Source organism: Macrobrachium rosenbergii, chromosome 9, assembly GCF_040412425.1.
Source record: "Macrobrachium rosenbergii isolate ZJJX-2024 chromosome 9, ASM4041242v1, whole genome shotgun sequence".
Taxonomy (NCBI): domain Eukaryota; kingdom Metazoa; phylum Arthropoda; class Malacostraca; order Decapoda; family Palaemonidae; genus Macrobrachium; species Macrobrachium rosenbergii.
The window spans coordinates 15,239,737-15,263,843 of NC_089749.1; the positions used below are offsets into that span (position 1 = coordinate 15,239,737).

Genomic DNA, 24,107 nt, shown 5'->3' on the forward strand with positions numbered 1-24,107 from the left:
TATATATATATATATATATATATATATATATATATATATATATATATACTGTATATAAAGCAAAATGCCTGAACTATAAAACGGGTGTGGACTGCGGCCTTGGGAATGCCACGAGAAAAAACGATTGGACGATAAAAAAACAAAAACAAAAAAATAAGAAGCGGATATCGACTGGTTCCTTACCGTCCATCACGTCTTGCTACTATATATTTCCTTTCACTCTCGTAAGAGGCTGCAGCCCGCGGAAATACACACAAAGAGGCGCATGCGCCTTCGTCCACTTCCGTCTTGTTTCAAATCTCTCGTCATCTCGTAATCGCGAGAATGAGGAAAAAACGCTCCTTCTCCGTAATCGATGCTGCTTCATTTTTTCTTTTTTTTTTTTTTTACATTACCTAATGGCGTCCAAGATGGTATTGCAACGTTCACTTTCATGCACAAAAGGTCGGGAACATTGGGAAATGTGACATTGATAAAGCAAGCTGAATGAGATGCCTGTTTTTGTGGGATGACAGATGACAATTTAGCGATTGTTGCTGTTTAAAATCGTCCCCTTTTTTGGTTCCTTTTCCATTCATCTTCTCATTTACCGAGAAGATTACAAACTATATCGATCTATTTCTCAAACATCAAACTGTGAGTTATAATTATAATTAACCGTTTAAAGGAAGTACTGACGACAATAAATTAAAATCATCGTCGGATCCCACAGCAGCGGGGAGTGACAGCTACCAGCCTAGCTTCCGAACGTTGCACAAAGATTGCTAAACTTAGCGATTCGAGATCTTGCAACGCGTGATGCAGCGGTTTTGCAACTGGCGGTGCGATATGGGAAAGTGTTAGCATCACGATCTCTCGGCCTCAGTGAGGTGGCGTTTTAACCGTCGTTACAAGGATGAATAAGAAGATGGTACAAGGACTTTTTTTATTTTAATTTGAATCGTCCTTCGGGAGAATTAAACAACTGCAACATTTTCGAACTGTCTTTGAATTCGTCCATTTTCGGAAGCACATTCGATGAGCCAGAAAAAAACACATTGTTTTTCTCACAACAATTTCATAACAGCGGCAATTATAACATTCTTCTGATTCTCGGAGGAATTCCGCATTGCAGTGAGCGTCTGCAATGTTCAGCTGGCCACGTGAGATGTGGAAACATTTTATTACTCTTAGAAAGAACCAGACTAATGTATCTTGGTGATGTGTTTCCTCTGAGACAGTTAAAGATGTTGCATAACAATTCGAAAATACCGGAAATTCGAGAGCCACATTCACGGATACTGTGCTCTTTTTCAATTGTCTCCAGACCTGTACTGCTGATTGTCGAATAGACAGGGGTTAATTTTCTATAAGCATTCCAGTCTCAAGGTACTCGTATTTTCCAAACAAATTTATTCTACTTCTAATATTTCTGAATCATTTAACAAAGCATGAAAATGTAATATAAAACAAGTAAATAATGCGCCGAAGTTTCTTCGGCGCAATCGAGTTTTCTGTACAGCCGCTAAGCGTATAATTAAGGACACCGAAAATATATCTATCTTTCGGTGGTCTCGGTATAATGCTGTATGAGCAGCGGCCCATGAAACTTTGACCACGGCCAGGTGGTGGCCTATGCTATAACGTTGCCAGAAGAACGATTATGGCTAACTTTAACCTTAAATAAAATAAAAACCACTGAGGCTAGAGGGCTGCAATTTGGTATGTTTGATGATTGGAGGGGGGATGATCAACACAACAATTTGCAGCCCTCTAGTCTTAGTAGTTTTTAAGCTTTGAGGCCGGACAGAAAAAAGTGCGGACAGACTCAAGATCGGATGGACAGACAAAGCCGGAACAATAGTTTTCTTTTAGAAAAAACTAAAAACTAAGAAATTAGGAACAAAAAAGAACTTTTGAACACAGAAGCCAGACAATGTCTAGATAAATTTAATGTGGCTGAGTTAAAAATTAAAAACTAACCAAATTTCTGTTTACTTTACTTAAAAATTTCTGCTTTCGTATCCTTTCCTTCCTACCCTGACCTCTTTGTTAACAGTTGTCAACATTCTTTTTATGGAGTGATTAATATCGTAGTTAATAATTTCTACTTTCCTTTCCACTGTTCTCTTGCGTCTCGACTTTGGAATTCGATTAGAACGAACGTTTTCTCAAAATAATAATCATGCTTAACACCTGTTCTCATTTATTTCCGACTAATAATGACCAGTTAGCCTTTATAGAGGTCTTACAAAGTATTCCATAAATCTTACACACACACATATACTATATATATATATATATATATATATATATATATATATATATATATATATATATATATATATATATATATATATATATATATATATATATATATATATATATATATATATGTATGTATAACTGAATCACGAAAATATGGAGCGTGATGAATATATAAATAGAGACAAAATCCACGAAGGAGAGAGAAACAATTGGAGTGCTGCAGGGCCTTTCGACTTATAGTCCTTTACTTAGCAGTCTGCTAAGTAAAGGACGACAGTCGAAAGGCCTCTCAGCACTCCATTGTTTCTATTTCCTTAGTGGATTTTGTCTTTATTCATATATTTATATACATGTATATATAAATATATATGTATATCTATAATATATATGTATATATATAAATATATATATATATATATATATATATATATATATATATATATATATATATATATATAATATATGTGTGTGTCTATTGCTACGACATTCCTGAACGTTGATAGAAGTTCAGAAAGCAGGAAATAAATTATGGGGTTATACAGTATGTAGGCTGCGCTTTGATAATCGCATGATACAATATTCACTGGCAGCAATACAAAGAGTCTGATTGGCTGCAAGAGCTGAAATCTGAAAGTGAATGTTACCAAGATTAAGGGTATGAGCGTAGACGAAGACCAAGTGAACTGAGTCATGAATGTTAAAATACGTTTAAAATACGTATCTGGAAGTAAATATAACCGATGATAGTAGGATGAGAGAATAAGCGAGTCGTGTAATATGTGAAGCAAGAAAGACAGTAGAGTGCGTGCAAAAGATTGAGAAAAGACTTGGAGTGTCTATGGTAGAAATGCATGAAGAGACTGCTCTTCATAAATTCTCCTGTGTGGCAATTAAACATAGACGGTAAACAAAAGGAAAAAATGGTTAGAAGATGTTTAAATAAACTGTCTGTCTATCATTGCATATACTGAGTAAGAAAGGTTATAATGATAAAATGTGTATTGACACCAAAAAGATCTGCTAAAAAAAAGTTGGAAGAGGTGACAAGATGAATCGGCGTGGTTTGGTCATGAGGAGAGAACGGGGGAGATATGTCAGTGGAAAGGGTTAATAATTCTGACATACCAGGTGAAAGAAGAGGGGCATCGATGAATACTGACAAGATAACATGCAGGATATGTCAGACGTAGGGACGTTACAATACAAGATTGAGTGTGGGCAAGACGATGTCAGTGCCTGGGTATATAAATAACCTGATGTTCACATTTTTTTCCTGTAATGTGGTTTGTCCTTTTACTGATGTACAGGCATAAACTACTTCTTTGTTATTTCTCTGCCAACACTGCCTATACATAAATATACAGTATACATACACGTACACATATGTATATGTATACACACGCACACATATAAATATGTGAAATGTAAATATTTATACATATTACATATATCTGTAATGTGGTTTGTCCTTTAAACAACAGTTGCTGATGTAAGGCACAAACTACATTTTTTTGTTATTTCTCTACCACAACTGCCTATACATACACTATACATATGTACATGTATACACCTACACACACATACATATATATATATATCATGAATATATATACAATCTTATATATATATATATATATATATATATATATATATATATATATATATATATATATATATATATATATATATATATATCTATATATATATAAAAGCACACCTATAACGTGCGTATGGAGAGAGAGAGAGAGAGAGAGAGAGAGAGAGAGAGAGTACGTTCCATAGCTGTCACGCTTCTCTTACTGGCCAAGGTTCCCATGACAAAACCTGCATGTTTCTTGTGCAATGATCAGAAACCAAGTGTTGTAATACAATTTTAGTAAAGTACCTGACACGTGATCATATCAGCATGTCAACTGATAAAGAAATTATCGTCATTAGTAAAATTGTTAATTGAGAGAAGTTTGTCGCTATATAAATATATATATATATATATATATATATATATATATATATATATATATATATATATATATATATATATATCGATAGATAGATAAATAGTTAAAATAGATAGATATATAGATAGATAGATATTGCTATAAACTTCTCTTAATTAACCATTTTACTAATGATAATTTTTACCAGTATACATGCTGTTATGTGTGTATGTATTGTGTTTATATATACATACATACATACATACATACATACATACATACATACATACATACATACATACATATATATATATATATATATATATATATATATATATATATATATATATATATATAAAGACAAAATCCACGAAGGAAAGAGAAACAATGGAGTACTGCAAGGACTTTCGACTTCTTGTCCTTTATTTAGCAGACCATTGTTTCTATTTCCTTTGTGGATTTTGTTTTTATTTATATATTCATCACGTTCCATATTTTCGTGATTCAGTTATACATACATACATACATACATACATATATATATATATATATATATATATAATATATATATATATATATATATATAAATATATATATACTGTATATATATATATATATATGCGTGTGTGCGTGATCTAAAAACGTACAGTAGTTGCAAATACGTTTGACAACAAACTTGTGAGAAAATAAATCGTGTGTCTGTGTCGAAAAAGTGCGCCATTTTTAATAAAAGACCCATTTTTATTTTCCGTCTCTCATATCGAATTAACCGACTCAATTTGGATAAAGGCATTCGAGAAAATTCAAAACCAGGAAGAGAATGCGTACCCACACAAGTAGGATTTAAATATGAATGAATGAATGAATATAGAATTTTGGCAAAAGGCCTAGCGCTGGGACCCATGAAGTCATTCAGCGATGAAAGGAAATTGTGAGTAGAAAGGTTTGAAAGGTGTAACAGGAGGAAAACCTCAAAGCAGTTGCGCTATGAAACAATTGTTAGGAGAAGGCGAATAGCAAGATGGAAGAAAGAGCATATGAGTGGAGGTACAGTAAAAGGAATGAAAGGGGTTGCAGCTAGGGGCCGAAGAGACGCTGCACAGAATCTTAAGTAATGACTACAGTGCACCGCGCGAGGTGCGCTGAGGGCGCTACCCCCCTACAGGGGATTTAATTAAGTGTAACAATAAATATGTATTAAGAAAGAGATATTGCATAATTAGCATCGTTTCCATGTCAAAAGACCCTCAGCTTTCAGCACATTTCCGCCAAAAAAAGGTGAATCGTCTCGAGAGTCACCTAATACATACATCTGTGAAGTTTCATCAAGATCCGTGACCTCATTTTTGAGGTATCCCACGAACACAGACACAGTTGAAAAACTGGTAAAATTTTATAAGCCAATAAGACTCCAGCCAGCCTCTTTTGCATGAAAAACCGTTTTGAGTTTTTCATGCAAAATTGGCTAGGAAATGATAAGGCGCTAAAAGAACCTAAAAATACCAACCTAACGTCACCTAGGGGTGTTTACTGATTACAATATTGCCGTATTAGGTATGGAGTGGTTGGGGGTGGGGGAGGCGGTATTGTCTTACCTTATAAATCATAATTTGATTAATTTTTTATTTATCATTTGCTTCTAGTGTTTGTGGGGTACAAAATAACTTATAAAATAATACCGAAAAAATAACCTCCTCCCTACTTCGATGGCAGAGATAATCAGTGTACTCAGACCTGGTTGTCCAACATCTTTAACTGTGCCTTGCTCCAATTTTCTCATTATTTAAGGAAATGATTCTTCGTTCGGGCCACACGAGAGTCTAGAAATGGACTCCAATGTTTAGTTTACTCTATCATTTTCTTCGTTTGTGAATAAGACTAGTTATAAATATCAGAACAGCAAACGTAATATACGAGAATTCATGTTGTGACATATTTAATTAATAGGCATCTGTGTGTGTGTGAGAGAGAGAGAGAGAGAGAGAGAGAGAGAGAGAGAGAGAGAGAGAGAGAGAGAGAGAGAGAGAGAAGGAAAAATAAGGACGACACCAAAATGTTTATCTCTGTATTGCAGTTCACCTTAAAAAATTCTAATAGAAAACAGCTCTCTATTTTGCTCTTCAGAAAACGGCCATTTTCTATAACAAAGGGGAAACTAAGTTGCATAAACTGCTAAGCACTGTCACGCCTAACCAGGTTAAATTCTTGTCCATACAATATGTGGAATGTGCAACATTTTAAACTGTTTTCAATCAGCATTCAATCTCCGGTTGGCTATAACAGGTCAAGAGTCGGTAGCCACCTAATAACAGCCCATTATATTCCCAGTGTTTCGAAATTGTTTACCTCAATCTCCCGGACTCGATTTTAAATGAGATAGCTATTCCACTTATATAGTGGTTAGTGTCGAGGTATGCCACTCAGGCGTCTCCCCCAGGCCGATGAAAAGTCACTGGCTCTGTATCATGATCAGTTACTGCTGCAGTGCGGGGTCTGTGGTGGGAGGTTGAAACCAACATTCTTTGGAAGCTTGAATTTCAAGTCAATGGACCCTTTGGTGTGCATGTTCCATGTGAACAGGTTTCATCTACGAAAATAATAAAATAATAATAATAATAATAATAATAATAATAATAATAATAATAATAATAATAATAATAATAATAATAATAATAATAATAATAATAATAATAGAGGTTTTAAGTGCTGTTTCGCCTCTGATTGACGATAACAAAGGGTCATTTAAATAAAAAAAATAACTTTATTTGTTACCACATTTCTTATGTTTATTAAGTTTCATATTTCTTACTCAAAAACAGATTGTGTATAGTTTAACATCTCTTGTACAGTAGAACATCAGCAAAACGCCAGTAAATTCTCGATTTGGAAGAAAATATACAAGACCTTCTAGTAAACTCGAATGGGGCCATAACTTCGCATTTAGATAGAAATAGTCGATAGATGAAAAGACAATCAGGTATAAACTCTACTTTATAGTTTTACATTTTCATTAATGTTGTTGATATGGAACATGGGCAAGCACACAATCACTTATGTATGCATGTATATGTATTTGTACATGTATGTATTTATATGTATGTATGTATGTATGCATTATGTATGTGCATATATACATATATATATATATATATATATATATATTAAATATATATATATATATATATATATATATATATATATATATATATATATATATATATTTTATATTTATATATATATATGTATATATATATATATATATATATATATATATATATATATATATAAAATCTTTACACTTGCCCACATGAAACACAACCACTCAAAAAAGCCCATTAACTTATGAAAAAGGCTTCAGGAATAAGTTAAAATCGAGTATTGTACAGATGAAGTATGAACAAGAAAAGAATAAAAAAAAATTTTTTTAAATGACTGAAGTTGAGGTAACAGTGCACGGCGATTTACAGAATCATTACAGCTTCCCCTAAAAAGGTAAAAATCATCGGGAAAACATACAACGGAAACCTTAAAACCGTAGCGATTACCACAGAGAGAGAGAGAGAGAGAGAGAGAGAGAGAGAGAGAGAGAGAGAGATAAGTACACATTTGCTTCAGGTATCTAAATAATTGGAAAGAGGGTAAAACCCTACAGAAACCCTAATTGGGAGAGAGAGAGAGAGAGAGAGAGAGAGAGAGAGAGAGAGAGAGAGAGAGAGAGATGCATTCAATTTCGGTGTTTAAATAATTGGACCAGTGTGTAAAATCTTGTAAAAACCGTAATAGAGAGAGAGAGAGAGAGAGAGAGAGAGAGAGAGAGAGAGAGAGAGAGAGAGAGAGAGAGAGAGAATTTACAATATATTCCGGCGTTTAAATAATTGGACAGTGTAAAATCTTGCAGAAACCGTAATGAGAGAGAGAGAGAGAGAGAGAGAGAGAGAGAGAGAGAGAGAGAGAGAGAGAGAGAGAGAGAATTCATCCCACGATCCACGACGGAAAATCTTGGCGTCGAGGCGATCTTCCGCAGTCATCTTACCCATTCAGCCAGAGCAACTGAGCCGTGAAAAGTGGACTACCGGACCCACTCTCAGAGAGAGCCATCGCCAAATGTCACCAACGGCGATCAGACGACGAAGGGGGAGGCACATCACTGCCTTCCCAAGCGACATCGCACTGAGAAATCGTATTGTTAATTGCCAGGTAGACCGACAATGTGTAAAAATGACTGGCGGAAGCGCGATCATATCCAAGAAAACACGAGAACTCTTCACAGGGCTGTACGATGCTCCTACCGAATGGAAACTTACAGCAACCACTTTTCTCATATGCTAGAGAAAACAGCATCTGAGGAACATGTCCATCAATCTGAATTACTGCTGATAATGCATAATGAAGACCGTAATAAGTATGGTCAACCTAGCATTTTCTCCGAGCAGGGAAAAAAAAAAGTTAAGTATGACTTAGTTTAACCAGACCACTGAGCTGATTAGCAGCTCTCCCTAGGGCTGGCCCGAAGGATTAGACTGATTTTACGAGGCTAAGAACCAACTGGTTACCTAGCAACGGGACCTAGGGCTTATTGTGGAATCCGAACCACATTACACCGAGAAATGAATTTCTATCGCCAGAAATAAATTCCTCTAAATCTTCATTGGCAAGTAGGAGACTCGAACGTGGGGCCCCACCAGAGAGCTAGCCAAGAACGGTACCGACCTGGCCAACGAAGAACTCTCTCCGAGCAGGGAAATCGTAAAGAAACTGACGATAATATTTCCCCCCTGTGGACCAGTCCACAAGAGGGGCGTTTGCTCTTAATTGAGGCGCAAGCCTCCAGCAGGCAACAAGATGGCATCTCCGCCAGTCTTTGCGGTTCCTGTTTGGTGTAATTTCGAAGGTGGAATCTGGAGAAAACGGAGGCAAACGGCTACTTTAGGATTGGGGGTTCATTAAGAGAGAGAGAGAGAGAGAGAGAGAGAGAGAGAGAGAGAGAGAGAGAGAGAGAGGGGCAAAGTTAAGGTCTGGAAGATGCCGTGAACGTTGTTGTGTTAAATTGTTATGGAAAATGAGAGAGAGAGAGAGAGAGAGAGAGAGAGAGAGAGAGAGAGAGAGAGAGAGAGGCAAAGTTAAGGTTTGGAAGATGCCGTGAACGTTGTTGTAATAGATTGTTATGGAAAAGAGAGAGAGAGAGAGAGAGAGAGAGAGAGAGAGAGAGAGAGAGAGAGAGAGCCAAGGTTTGGAAGATGCAGGAACTTTATAGTATCAGATTATTATGGAAAAACAATGAGAGAGAGTTGGGGCGGGGGGGGGTGGGGGGAAGCAAAGCTAAGGTTTGGAAGCTGCCGTGCTCGTTCCTGCTGCGCCAGACTGTTATGGAAAAATAATATTATATCATATTTTGATATCCAAAGAAGGGTGTTTAACAAGGACAAATGAACGATAATACTGAAGCATAATTTTCAATGGCAATGTCATCGAGAGCAATTGCAAATATCCCGCATACAATAAATTTTATCGAGACCATTTGACAATATTCCGTATATATTCAAATTAGAAAAGTGCCAACTGAAACTAAACACGAAAAATACGAGGGAATTACGAAAAGAAAATAAATAAAAAGAAGGTATCTTTTAAAAAAGCAATGCAGGACATTGCACTAGGCGTTGCATGACTTAAACTACTTTCGTATAGTCCACGTCATTGGATCTCCAGGTAGAATTCCCTTGTCCCTTGAAGAGGGATGCATCAGCTATCATTACCTTTTGTTAGTAAGCATCAGATGTAAACAAAGAATGAGCTTTCTAACCCCGCTAACATAAGAGGTTCCGGTCACCGGTGCAACTGTCCGACATCACAAAGAATGAGAAGTTTAGCAGTGAAAAGAATATGCAGTAGGTACATGACATCAGCAAGAACAAGAGGTAAATATAATTTCTCATTTATTCTTGATAATTGTGACTTCTATTTCGTTCTGATGAAATGGAACTGGTTATTTAAGATGACGCAAAGAAAATGCTCCAAATTGCTGAGGACATTTTGTGCCATTTCATCTAAAAGCCATATGGTGCCCGAGGGGAAATGATATCAGAATTCATGTAATACCTCTTCTCTCTCTCTCTCTCTCTCTTATATAATATATATATATATATATATATATATATATATATATATATATATATATATATATATATATATATATATATATATATATATATATATATACATATATATATATATATATATATATATATATATATATATATATATATATTTTATATGTCACAATGTGTGTGTGCAGTTAAGAAAGTACATTTTATAATAGAAAATATCGACCACAAATAAAATTAACATTGAAAAAGATTTACTTTTCCAACAGCATATAGTTATAAGTACACATATATGTATATGTATGTATGTATATATATATATATATATATATATATATATATATATATATATATAATATATATATATATGTGTGTGTGTGTATATATATATATATATATATATATATATATATATATATATATATATATATATATATTATATATCTACTGCAGCTGAAAAGGTAATTGCTAAGTGCAGTTCTCTCTGCTATCGTGTCACCTTCAATCTACGAAAAATCAGTCCCATGTGTTTTGAATCCAAAATACCTCTTAGGCATACGACTCTCTCCAGGATATGAAAGCCATCGCCCAAAGGAACCCAAAAGCACCCGCACCCGGGAAAGGGAACCCAAAGCACCCTTGAAGGAAAAATCTATGAAACGCAAAAAAATAAAAAAAATAAAAAGTCCCAAAGAAAGGAAATACATTTTCTCCCTATTTTCGGGAGGACGTACTTTTGCGTCCCCCCTCCACCCCCACCCCCTTAAACAAGGCTCTTTCCCTTTCCCCACCTTCCCCCGTCCCCTCTCCTCTGCAGGAGACTCATTCCTTCTGAGAGATTATTACCTACATTCATTCCCGAAGCCGGAGTGACGTCACGTATGTAGGTCATACAGCCCCGCTCCAGAGGCAAGAATGGAAGCGCTTTTGAATAAATATTCGCGTAAACAACAACTTTCTATATTTTCACCATTAGAGGTAACAGCCACTTTCTTCCTTTCTGCGGTGTTAAGTGACATCATATCAAATCAACCAGGGAGCGAATTAAGGCTGAAAAATAAAAAAAAGGAAAACGTCCAGGGTCTGCTAATCACAGGACTCACGGAGTGTGCGTGACGTCATTCGAGGTATAAAGCGTAGTGGGAGGGTTGTGAGACCATCATTACGTCTCAGGCTGTTGCTTTGGGATATTGTCAGCAAGGCCGTCCCGGTGATTTCTACGCTCAAGTAAGTAGTGAACCAAAAAGAGAAAAACGTTCGTGAGTTATGGGATTCTACGAAGCTGCGACTTCCGAGTTCTTGATAAAATTCCGTGGGAAGAAGAGCGAAGTGAGTGATTTACTTAGATTTGCAGCACGGTGGAAGAGCTGATCATTTTTAAGAAGCAGATATTACAATGACTTCGTGCGAGGATATGCTGTACAACTCAATATTATCATGGTCTTATAAAATTCAGTATCACCGCTGTGATAGTAATTTATGAATGAAACCACTACTGTTGTGCAATGCGAAAAAAAAAGAAGTTGGCAAACCGGTTTCTTTTATTCATTCATTTATTTTTTTGTGCCGTTGGGAAAAAATGTGAATGGAATTTATGAATGAGTGCCGGCGCACCGTGACCTTGAAAGTTGAAAGAACAAATAAAGACGTGTGATCGATTGTCAACGTATTTCTTTCCTAGCAACTATTTCTTTCCCTCATTTGCTTTTTTCGTCTTTTAGTCCCCGCCTGCTGTCTCTTTCAACATGTGTCTGTTTGTCATACCTGTAGTAGCTGCCTTCTTATGTGGTTGCTAAATTCATTGTGTGCTTCTTTGCCTGCAAACGTTTTTCTACTTGTCTGCCTATTCTGGTATTGCTGAGTTTTGCCTGTCCGTCCCGTGCCTGTCTGTTTGTTTTGAGGCATCACAGTGATGAGAGAGAAGACAAGGGGTTTCGATCAAGGGTTTCGTATAAACAGAAACTATAGAACTTCTGGTTTAACTATGACTCTGAATCGGTGGAATTAATTAGAGAACGCGTATATCACGGAAAATAGAGGTAAAAATTAGTTCTAAAAGAGCGCAAATAACTTCTAGACGAAAAAGTACACTGGAACTGAATATAATAAACCGGAATCGTAAGCGAACAAGAATGCTATGTTTTGAGAACTTTCAGAATCTGAATAAGCATAAATAAGAAGTATTTGATAAGATTCGTCGTAATCTTATGCTCGTGTACTAAACAGGATTAAGACCTTACTACCAACAATCAAACTGAAGAAAATCTTCACGTTTAAAAATTTAAGAATAAGTTAACACGATCTTTCAAGATATAAAATGACTAATAAATAAACTTTGAAATACTATAGATAAATCGTACAAGACTCGTCAAATAAATAAACAAGTAGATACGTTATTTCGACGAGACAGCGGAGAGGGACACTTAACGCCTGCGGCCAAACTCGAACTTCATATGCTATTGTCTCGTGACCTCTTCCTTCCTCCAGACACCGACAGGCACCCTCTCCCCCCACCCCGCCGATTCTTTAGAACCACTTCTTTCCTACAGAGATTTTAAAGCGTGGTTTTAGTTTTCTGCAAAAAACTATTGTGCCGGCTTTGTCTGTCCATACGCACTTTTTCTGTCCTCTTTTTCTGCCCGCCCTCAGATCTTAAAGCACTGAGGCTAGGGCTGCAAATTGGTACAGTGATCATCCACCTCAATCATCAACCATACCAAATTGCAGCCTTCTAGCTTCAGTAGTTTATTTATTAAGGTTAAGTTAGCCATAATCGAGCTTTTGGCAACGACATAGGATAGGCCACCACTGGGCTGTTGTTAAAGTTTCATTTGTCGCGGCTCATACAGCATTACACCGAGACCACCAAAAGACTGATCTATTTTCGGTGGCCTTGATTATAAGCTGTAGCGACTGTACAGAAAACTCGACTACGCCGAAGAAACTTCGGTGCACTTATTACTTCTTTGGATGTGCGCACTGTTAGTACTGTGATTCTTTACCGTTTTGGTGAGAAATTAAGAAAGTTTTTTCAGATAAAACACTGTATTTCTCACTCCATTCATACTATCCGCAACCTCTATTCATCTGTGAAACACGGAAATTTATCAGCAGCGAATGATTCACTGGTATTTTTTCATTACTTCCCCGAATCTAAAACGGTAAAGAAAATTGGGAGCAAATTCCAAATACTTTTGGCAAATTTAGCAGGTCGTGTTAATGGTGCAACTCAATATCAGGTCACCGTGATGAGGAAAGCAGACTTTCCACCATGACTTTAGCTGAAATTATATTTACCTTTCCTTATTGCATTTTCCCTTTCAATTATCATTATTTTGAAAAAGATATGTTCTATTTTGCTTAATTACAAATCGTCTTTTCACTTCTTAAAATAGTTTTCTCTCTCTCTCTCTCTCTCTCTCTCTCTCTCTCTCTCTCTCTCTCTCTCTCTCTCTCTCTCTCTCTCTCTCATCTACATCTGCAATTAACTTTTTTCTTAATTTTCCCAACTGAGTTTCAAGACCTAAATACGATCCGTGAGAAATGTTCCGTGTCATTCAAGATTATCCGATCCTCAAATGAATGTAGTTTTTTACCGATTAGTTCTACAGATGTTAATAATCCTTAAACACAATAAAAAAAATTCCTCTTACATCTGTATGTACTGATTTTATTAAATACATCTTTATTAAAATAAAACGTCCCGGAGAACCAGTCATAATAATTATAACAATCACGACAATAATAACACCATAATCGGTCTAGCAGCAAAAGCATAGTAAAAAATAAACAGAATTTAAGGTATAATAATAATAATAATAATAATAATAATAATAATAATAATAATAATAATAATAATAACAATAACAGAACAACTGTTTAATGAAATACCAAACTTCAGTGAAGCTGAAAGAAATTGATGAAATTTTGATTGCAATTAGCGGGAACTTCCGGTGACCGGTTTGAGAGAGAGAGAGAGAGAGAGAGAGAGAGAGAGAGAGAGAGAGAGAGAAATTATTATTCTGCATTGAAGGAAAATTTCTGCCCTTCATGGTAATTAATAATTTTGATAAAATCACAGACGTCATTACTATGGGCCAAGGTAAATTTCCAGACAACTGGATGACAATGTTTTCATAAAGATCGTCAGTATAAAGCTCTTACTTATGTTCAGCAAATTTCAAACTACTTCCACTAGCACCTTCAGTGAGTGTTCTTCAAGAGCTACTGCAAGCTAATCGCTTCGACTCCACAATCTGCTGTTGTCACAATTAGTTTTTCATTTCTTTTGCTATCAAACTGTGGAATGATCAACATGACATAATCAGTGATGGCAATGCTTATATGTTTAAGTTTCTTATATGTGTGTTTTAATAATAATAATAATAATAATAATAATAATAATAATAATAATAATAATAATAACCGGTGGACTGGACGAGGTAACCGAAGAAGGGAGGGGTAAAAACAAAGCCGATAAGACCTTTTGTTTTTTAATACAAGGTGGAGGAAGTCGACAACAACGAGGTACTTCCCCGCCTTCATTGCCTTTTACTCATGATCTAGATATGCCAGTCTTCCTATTCCATTCCGTGACACATTACCTGTCTGGATCTTCGAGCCTCCAGTTTGAGGTTATAAATTTATTCATATAACTTTACACATGGGAAACTTCTAGAGGAAAGGAAATAGGAAGTGGGAAATATAATCAGTAGGGAAGTTGGTGTAGAAAATGACGGGGAAGGAAACTTGAGGGAAAAGGTAGGTTGGCGAGGAGGAGGATGGGGAGGGGGAGGGGGAGGATAGGGAGGGAGAGGAGGAGAGGGGAGAGGGATTTGTTGGTTAGGGGAGCGCTCCTATCGACCTCAAGGATCGGTCGTTGCTCCTCCACTCATCGTTCAGAAGGAACTGCTCTTGTTGGAGAGAGAGAGAGAGAGAGAGAGAGAGAGAGACGGAAGTGAGACATATAAGGATGAAGATGACGAGGAGCAACCGCAGAGGACCGAGGAGCTTCCAGAACAGTAGGATCAGAGGGCAAATCTCTCACGACCTATGAGCCCGGGGCTTGTTCGATAGCGAAATGAGATTTCCGTTGCACGTTTTTCATTCTGGATTTATGGCTTTCTCAAAATAAATACAAAAAATAAAACTGTGCTCCTAAAAGAATGCAGCCATCTTAATCGCATCAACAACATATATTTTCATGTATCTCAGATGTAAGTGTGGTCGAGAAAGCCTATCCATCGAGAACTGGATGAGGATGGTAATTATCCTCTTTCCAAGCTATTTGGAAGTATGGGATTCTCAAGAAAGAAAAAAACTGAGCTCCTTATAGAAGAAAGCCATCATAATCACATCAACAACATATATTTTCATATCTCAGATGTAAGTGTGGTCTCAGATGGATAAGTGCTTTCCAAGCTGTATGGGATTCTCAAGAAAAAACTGCTCTATCCATCATAATGATCAACTGATGTAAAGTGTGGTCAGAAAAGCCTATCCATTGAGAACTGGTAATTATCATCCTCTTTCAAGCTATTTGGAAGCATGGGATTCTCAAGAAAGAAAAAACTGAGCTCCTTATAGAATAAAGCCATCATAATCGCATCAACAACAAATATTTTCATTTCTCAGATGTAAGTGCAGTCGAGAAAGCCTATCCATTGAGAACTGGATGAGGATGGTAACTGTCCTCTTTCCAACCTACTCAGAAGTATTCTTGTTCATATCATGGCTTTCACTAATCGAACATAAATGAAACACTGATGATGATTATGGCAATCTGGTAAATTTTCCTTGACTTTGCATTCATAAGCATGTTTGCAGATTATCGAAGTAGCTTTCGTTAACTATTTTTTTGTATTTAGCAACACCGTTCTTTGTAATCAGATTTATAGTTATGATTATTATTAAAATTTAAATAAATGGCAAACACCGAAACAAACCGAGCCAATCGAGCTGAACTCCATAAAATAATATGTTCAAACGTCAATCCGAGAGACAATATCTAACAAACAGTCCCGTCTCAGTCTCCGGCACGCCCCCGCCGTTCATGGTAATGACAATGTGTACCATCGCCGTAATTCGTGTACGGCTGGCTCATGTCATAGATCCTTACGGCATTGCGAAAGTTGTTACATATTTTCAACTTTTGTTTTTGTTTATGGGGATGGAATATGGACTGGTTATTTGGGAGTGAGTTTTGTGTAGGTGACCTCGAGAATTTTAGATTGTCAGTCAAACGAATCAGCGGTTTATGCGTGTTCTAGAAAGTGATTTGTTTTGAATAGATACATACATGCATACATAGTGCATACATACAAGTAAATCAATTACTTCATTTTTCATTGTAGATAATCTACTAGATTGGCTTTTTAACTCATGCGGGCAAACAGTAAACATAATGAAATTCTATTTAAATGAAACAAAAACAAAAAATCAAATGATTCAATGTGTTTACGTTGAATAGGGCTGCCACTTGTGTTCCTCATACATGCATTCATACATACAAACATACATACGTTTAAATCTAAGAAATTTCATTTTTCATTATACATATTCTACTAGATCGACTTTTAAGAAGCATGTAGAAAAGCAGAGAACAAAACGAAACTCTATTTCAATAAAGTTACTATAATCAAATCATTCAATGCGTTTACGACTTACAGGGTTGCTTGATCTGTTCCTCAGGAATCACGGGGTCAAAGGTCACGAGGAGCAGCACAATGAACCCGTGACCCGCGGAGTTATTTCGCCTGCGAAGTATGTACGATTTCAGATATCAAAACCATGAGAGTTCAGGATATACCGCACCGGAATGTGGACCGCTTGTTCCTGGTACGACGTGACTGACCCGAACTCGTCTTCGTGGAGCGCATGCGCCTTCTTCGTTTCGTGAACAGTTAACTTTTTCTGTCTTTCCATCCAGTATTCTTTATTGCTGTTGCGTTTTCTACCGTATTTATTTCATGGTGCCTTGTTTTGTTGCTACTGGAATTTTCTGAAGCTCTGCGATTATCGTTGATTTTAGTTTTCTGTAAAAATCTATTGTGCCGGCTTTGTCTGTCCGTCCGGACTTTATTCTGTCCGCACTTTTTCTTTCCGTCCGCAGATCTTAAAAACTACTGACGCTAGAGGACTGCAAATTGGTATGTTGATCATCCACCCTCTAATCATCAAACATATAAAATTGTGGCCCTCTAGCCTCAGTAGTTTTTATTTTATTTAAGGTTAAAATTAGCCAGACTCGTTCTTCTGGCAATATACGATAGGCCACCACCGGGCCGTGGTTAAAGTTCCATGGGTCGAGACTCATACAGCATTATACCGAGATCACCGAAGGATAGATCTGTTTTCGGTGTCCATGATTATAAGTTGTAGCGGCTGTACAGAAAACACGATTGCACCGAAGAAACTTCGGCACGTTTTTCACTTGTTCGTTATTGCTGACACAGCGGTCTAATAGGCCTAGGCTTTATATAGACTAACGGGGCGCCTACAAGGTATTCCTATTTAGATGATCGCAGCCCTAAGGCAATAACGTCTCTCTCTCTCTCTCTCTCTCTCTCTCTCTCTCTCTCTCTCTCTCTCTCTCTCTCAGTTATTTGACCCTCCTGTTAGATAAAAAAAAAAAACTTCTCGAAGTGTTAATTGTACCTTGAACTCGTAGAAAGTCCAATTAAAAGGAACGGATCATCCCCCCCATTCGCTGTCTACGAAAACGGTGATTTTAATTTCTGGAATCGTGACGTGTTAAGTTTTCAAGCTAAGTTTTCGTTTCCACACCTCAACTATATTTGCGTCATAATGTTTTTTCTATAAAAAGGAGACACATATATACTATATATATAATATATATATATATTTTATATATATATATATATATATATATATAATATTTATATATCTCACATATATATCTCATATACACATACATACATATATATATATATATTTATATATATATATATATATATATATATATATATAATATATATATGTATGTATGTATGTATGTGATATATATATATATATATATATATATATATATATATATATATGTATGTATATATATATATATGTATATATATATATGTGTGTGTGTCTCCTTTATAGAAAAAATTAAGGAGCAAATCGTGTAATCGTCTGTCAAATCTAATAGTAGTGTAGAGTTAGTGATAAACTATCATATATAGTTCATCACTTATTCCACACTACTATTAGATTTGACGGACGATTACGCAGACCTACTATCGAATAAACCGAACACGTTAATATTTCAAAATTACACACTGCGCTGAGGCAGAGAGAGAGAGAGAGAGAGAGAGAGAGAGAGAGAGAGAACTAGGTCAGTAAGTGGTGTTTGTGTGCGGAAACTGTATATCACTGTAATTGGTTCAAAACCTGCCCCGAGGAAATGTCTTTTGAGGCCTCCGTCGCTGGAGCTCGTCTTCTTTCTTCTTCTTCTCCTCCCTCCTCCTCCTCCTCCTCTTCTTCTTCTCTTCTTCTTCTTCTTCTTCTTCTTCTTCTTCTTCTTCTTCTTCTTCTTCTTCTTCTTCTTATTTAAGTCTTGGTGGTACGAATACGAATAAAAAACATTTTGCATGCCAGCCATACTACCCATAAAACTCATTGATTAAAACCTTCACGATGACCTATTCATCTCTTTCAGATAATCGTAAAAAGATGCAGAATCAATGGATCCTCATAGGAGTAGTGGGCGTGGCTTGCCTAGTAGGCGGGGCGTATGCCGGCCCGCTGGAAGAAGGCGTTGACGCACCAAGCGAAGTCTTCCTGGAGAGTCTCATTGAAATCGGCCGGCAGTCCACAGTCTATAATTTCAACTTCAACAATCTGATTATCATCATTATCTTGAAGGTAATTTGAGAAGCTTCTCGGCTCTGGAACTCTCGGCTTCCTCGCTTGTTCCCAGACTTTGATGCTCTCGTTCACTATTACTTATGTCTGCATGTTCCAAATTGTTTCTCAAGTTTCAATCTTATCATCATTATCCAGTAGGATACTCTTGAAGGTAGCTGCTCTCTCTCTCTCTTTTACAGGTATCATTTTGGTCACTATTCCGTTGAGATCAAGGGCAACCCTTCTACTCGGCTCAGGAGGCATTGCCTCACCTGTCAGGCCAACTCGTTCCATATCTGAACCGTAGGCATCTATAGCTCTTCCAGTGAAGCTATCTCCTAATTATTTGTTTCCCTTTATTCCATGCTTCGGGATTCTCTTCGTGGTTGAGGCCAATCCTTCTTCCTTGCTTTGTTTTTCGTTTCTTTTCCTATACATTGCTCCTTTCTCTTCCTTCTTTCCATGGTAATAGACTAGTTGTTTTTTTAGGATTTTCACAGTACTCCTTTGAAATGAATCTCTCTCTCTATCTCTCTCTCTCTCTCTCTCTCTCTCTCATCTGTGTGCAAGTGTTTTTATAAGTACAATTTCTTTCTACTGCTATGTCTTTGTGAGTAGAGCTCTCTCTCTCTCATCTGTGTGCAAGTGTTTTTGTACAATTTCTTTCTACTGCTATGTCTATCTTTTATGCATTGAGGAGCTCTCTCTCTCTCTCTCTCTCTCTCTCTCTCTCTCTCTCTCTCTCTCTCTCTCTCTCTCTCTCTCATCTGTATGCAAGTATTTTGTTAAGAATTCAATTTCTTTCTACCACTATGTCTATCTTTATGTGCGTAGAGATCTGTCTGTCTCTCTCTCTTTCTCTCTCTCTCTCTCTCTCATATATATATATATATATATATATATATATATATATATATATATTATATATATATATATATATATATATATATATATATATATATATATATATATATATATATATATATAGCCGTCCCTTACCTTCCTCAGCTCTGGTCATCTTCATCTGGGCGGCTTCAGGTGGGCTTCGTGGGGCGCTCCATCGAGGACGACTCCCTGCTGATGGACGGGAGCGACGTCCTCTTCATAATGACGTACATGGTCAGCTCCGGGATCGAGAAGTACGACTGCCTGAACAGGCTGGCCTGTCTGGACAACGCCAAGGCTCAGGATTTCCTCACGGCCTCCAGGATGATGATCAAGGGAGCCAAGTTCCTCCAGCCGTAAGTTCTGGAAGCGAAACAAAATGTATACTTCCTATTTCAATTTTCAGTAATTGATAATCTTTAAGCAAGATAGATACAAATATGCAAACGCGCACACACACAGTGTATATATATATATATATATTATATATGTATATAAGTATGTATGTATGTACGTTATGTGTGTTATTTTCCTTTTTTTTAATATAAGGTGCAAAGTTCGTTCAAACATTTGGTATAGTTCGTCTTTTATAGGGTGAATACATAATTTTTAAAAATAATTCTCTGCCAATACTTTGAATATAAACCATAAAGCCTTCAAACAATCCCTATCCGTATTTTGTTCCTTATCCAGCAGTAATTACTAACGGCAACTTTATGAACACAATTCCCCCTTCTCCTAATACAGGTACTATGGCTACTCCGTCGACAAATACGAGTACATCGCCGACGGGGTACAGGACGCCATCGACTACAGGAGGCAGGGAGGGTCATGCCACAAGCGGTACTCCTGTTACGAATTGCCAAGCTTATAAACAGGGACGAGAGAAGAGGCTACAATAGTTATAGACCGGAAATTCAGAAGCGAACGGAACTCCTTCCGTGAATTTTATCGCTTCGCATCCACGCCATCGTTACTCGAAATGCTAGCGGCATAGGGATACAGTGTTGCCAACTCAATGACAGAGAGAGAGTTGGACTTTGCATCTTGACCTCAGAATATCTACTGATGACTTGGCTCCACTGCTTCTCATACACCTTAATCACTTTGACCAACCTTAGAAATATTTATGAATAGAATTATACAGAAAAACAAATATTCATCTCATACGATGCAATTAGTTATAGATGTGGCATTTATAATCATCATCGTCGTTTGTGTTGTGTTTGTTAGTTTGTGTCTCTTTGTTTGTTAGTTAACTCTTCAAACGTTTGTGTTGTTACGTCTTCGAGAAGTGGCGGGCCACTCCTCGAGGCATCCTGAGTTATTTATTTTAATGCCAGTAATCAAACGTTTGCATAGAAAACGTTCGTCTTTTGTTGTAAAATACTTTGTTGTACTGCATCGAGAATTAGCCGTAGATTTAGCCTTTTTAAAAGTACACTTTTAAAAAGGAAATATGATCTAGAATAGTAGCAATTTTTTTTTTATATAAAGAATTCACCCACCAACGCACCCGTATTCACACACACCACACACCTTTACGTGTATAAAAGAACACCAGTATCTGCAATAAACCACTGCAAAATATTCTCCTCTGCCTTAAATCCAAAGAATTTTTGTGAAAAATTATATATATACATATATATTATATATATACATATAATTTATATATAAATATATATATAATATATATATATATATATATATGTATATATATACATACATATATATAATACATATATATATATATATATATATATATATATATATATATTATATAATTTTCCTCCAGATCAGTATTATAAACATTGTCTCAAGTATATATTTGTAAATATTACACATTCAATATATTTCCGCAATAAATATTACAACCACGAAAAGTCTTTCAATCTTGTTCCTTGGACATTTCGATAAAAAAAGGAAAAAACAAGAATATTATTATTATCGTTATTCTTCAGAAGATGAAACCTATTCATATGGAACAAGCCCACCAAAGGGGCTACTGACTTGGAATTCAAGCTTCCAAAGAATATGGTGTTCATTAGGAAGAACTTGGAAGTAAAGGGAAATGCAGAATGAAGAGATCTCCCTTATTAAAAAGAAAAAAAAAATAGTAAATAAATAGATAAAAGAGTAAACAATGCGCCGAAGTTTCTTCGTCGCAATCCAGTTTTCTGTACAGCCGCTACAGGGTATAATCAAGTCTACCGAAAATACATCTCTCTTTCGGTGGTCTCGGTATAATGCTTTATGAGCCACGGCCCGTGAAACTTTAACCACAGTCCGGTGGTGGCCTATATCGTTGCCAGAAGCACGATGATGGCTAACTTTAACCTTAAATCAAATAAAAAACTATTGAGGTTAAAGGGCTGCAATTTGGTATGCTTGATGATTGGAGGGTGGATGATCAACATACCATTTTGCAGCCCTCTAGCCTCAAAGGAGCGGACACGGAAAGAAAAAGTACAGACAGAAAAAGTTGGACTGACAGACAAAACCGGCACAGTGGTTTTATTTTACAGAAAACTACAATGTGCTGTGATTTTGGGTGAAAAAGCCGATCACAATACTAGCGGTAAAGTGTAGGCCATGCCCTAGTTTCGCCACCGATATCGGCAACTTGTAGCTAATTCTTGCAGAAGGATGCTTAATACGCCAGAAAAGGCGATCGCATGCAAGCCAAATCTTTTTCTCTTTAATGACATAGTGTAGGAGGTTATACAATATTTTCCTGGTTATTCCTGAAGGAGAATATTATTATGGAGTTATGACATCAATTTGTCAAAAAAAAAAAAACAATATTACAGGTATCATCAGTCATACCTTTGATGGATCTGGTCATGATAAATCTGGGTGAAATCATTACTGAGTTATAATGATATTATAATCTATATATATATATATATATATATATATATATATATATATATATATATATATATATATATATATATATATATATGCTAAAAACCAGATAAAGTGCAGCATGTAGGGAAAGAAGGGCAGTTCATGTTCATTATAAGGCACAATACAACTTTGTTGTCTAATAAGCTTCAAGATTTCTGTCCTTTCCAAAGCTTTAAAAGTACAATACAATGTAAGTTTCAACAGACCAAGGCTTTACTCTTAAGTCGGGGTCTCCGGCTTTAATGAGCCTCCTCCAGCTGCTTCTGTCTTGAACGGTTCATTTCATAATTAGTTTTGGCAGATGTTTTACGGAGGGATGCTCTTCCTGGCTCCTACCTTCCGTATTTATCCGGCCTAGAGACCGGCACTGAGTTGGGCTAGATCAGTGGTTCTTAACCTTGGGGGAGTCAGCAATTTCCAGGGGGGGCGGGCGTAAGCCCTAAGAAAAATTAAAAATTCTCTAATTGTATTCATTACTCTTGTAACAAGAGTGAGGAACTTATATTCAGAAGTTTATGAAAAAATGCAAAAGTATCGCCTTACAACGTTAGTTTCCTATAGTCCACTTCTCTAGTTAAACTCGTTGGGCTTAAGAATAAAAACCCTTTTCTCTTTATTTTTAATTTTCCTTTAAATCTGGGAGGGAATTTTACTCATAGATGCAAGGCCGGGTGTGGGGAGGGGGTTGTGGAAGGAAGGACCAACTCTCAGAGGGGGCGTGGTAGTAAGAAGGTTAAGAACCACTGGGTTAGATGGTAGAGAGGAGGTGACGTGGCCTGGTTAAGAATTTCGATGCTGTATTTACATTTTCTGGCGAGATGTCTAATACACGAATGACACTCTCTGCTGGTTAATATATCGTCCTCAAATGGTTCCAGATATCACATCCTGCAACGCTATCCTGATGTAAGCTTCAAAAGACTTTTACCATTGGTCATAATTGAATACATTCATACTAAATGGTTCTCATTATTAAACCCTCAGTCAATTAATGCATTTGTAGTTATAATGGTAACAATTTCTTAATGGACCAATCAGGATTCTCTTAAGACAATCTCTGCCTATTCTTTTGCATAATATCTCTCTCTCTCTCTAGGTCATTTTCCGATAATAAATAAAAGAATGGTGAGGTTGCGTGTAGCATAAACAAGAATAAAGAATTTACGCA

General features: G+C 36.5%; 1 protein-coding gene across 1 annotated transcript; it reads left to right on the forward strand.

Annotated features, from left to right (window-relative positions):
* The first annotated feature begins 11,452 nt into the window (after positions 1-11,452).
* On the forward strand, positions 11,453-21,644 carry LOC136841499 (uncharacterized). Its single transcript, XM_067108457.1, has 4 exons — positions 11,453-11,512; positions 18,957-19,162; positions 20,153-20,385; positions 20,777-21,644. The coding sequence occupies exons 2-4, from the start codon at positions 18,971-18,973 to the stop codon at positions 20,901-20,903; spliced, it is 552 nt and encodes a 183-aa protein (XP_066964558.1). The 5' UTR covers positions 11,453-11,512; positions 18,957-18,970; the 3' UTR covers positions 20,904-21,644.
* The last annotated feature ends 2,463 nt before the right edge of the window (positions 21,645-24,107 follow it).

What these genes read in the sequence shown, in the direction of transcription:
- LOC136841499 (XM_067108457.1), top strand. Translation starts at nt 18,971, where the DNA reads ATGCAGAATCAATGGATCCTCATAGGAGTAGTGGGCGTGGCTTGCCTA. An exon ending in TTATCATCATTATCTTGAAG is followed by an intron (nt 19,163 to 20,152) that starts GTAATTTGAGAA and finishes TACCTTCCTCAG; the next exon opens with CTCTGGTCATCTTCATCTGG. An exon ending in GGAGCCAAGTTCCTCCAGCC is followed by an intron (nt 20,386 to 20,776) that starts GTAAGTTCTGGA and finishes CTCCTAATACAG; the next exon opens with GTACTATGGCTACTCCGTCG.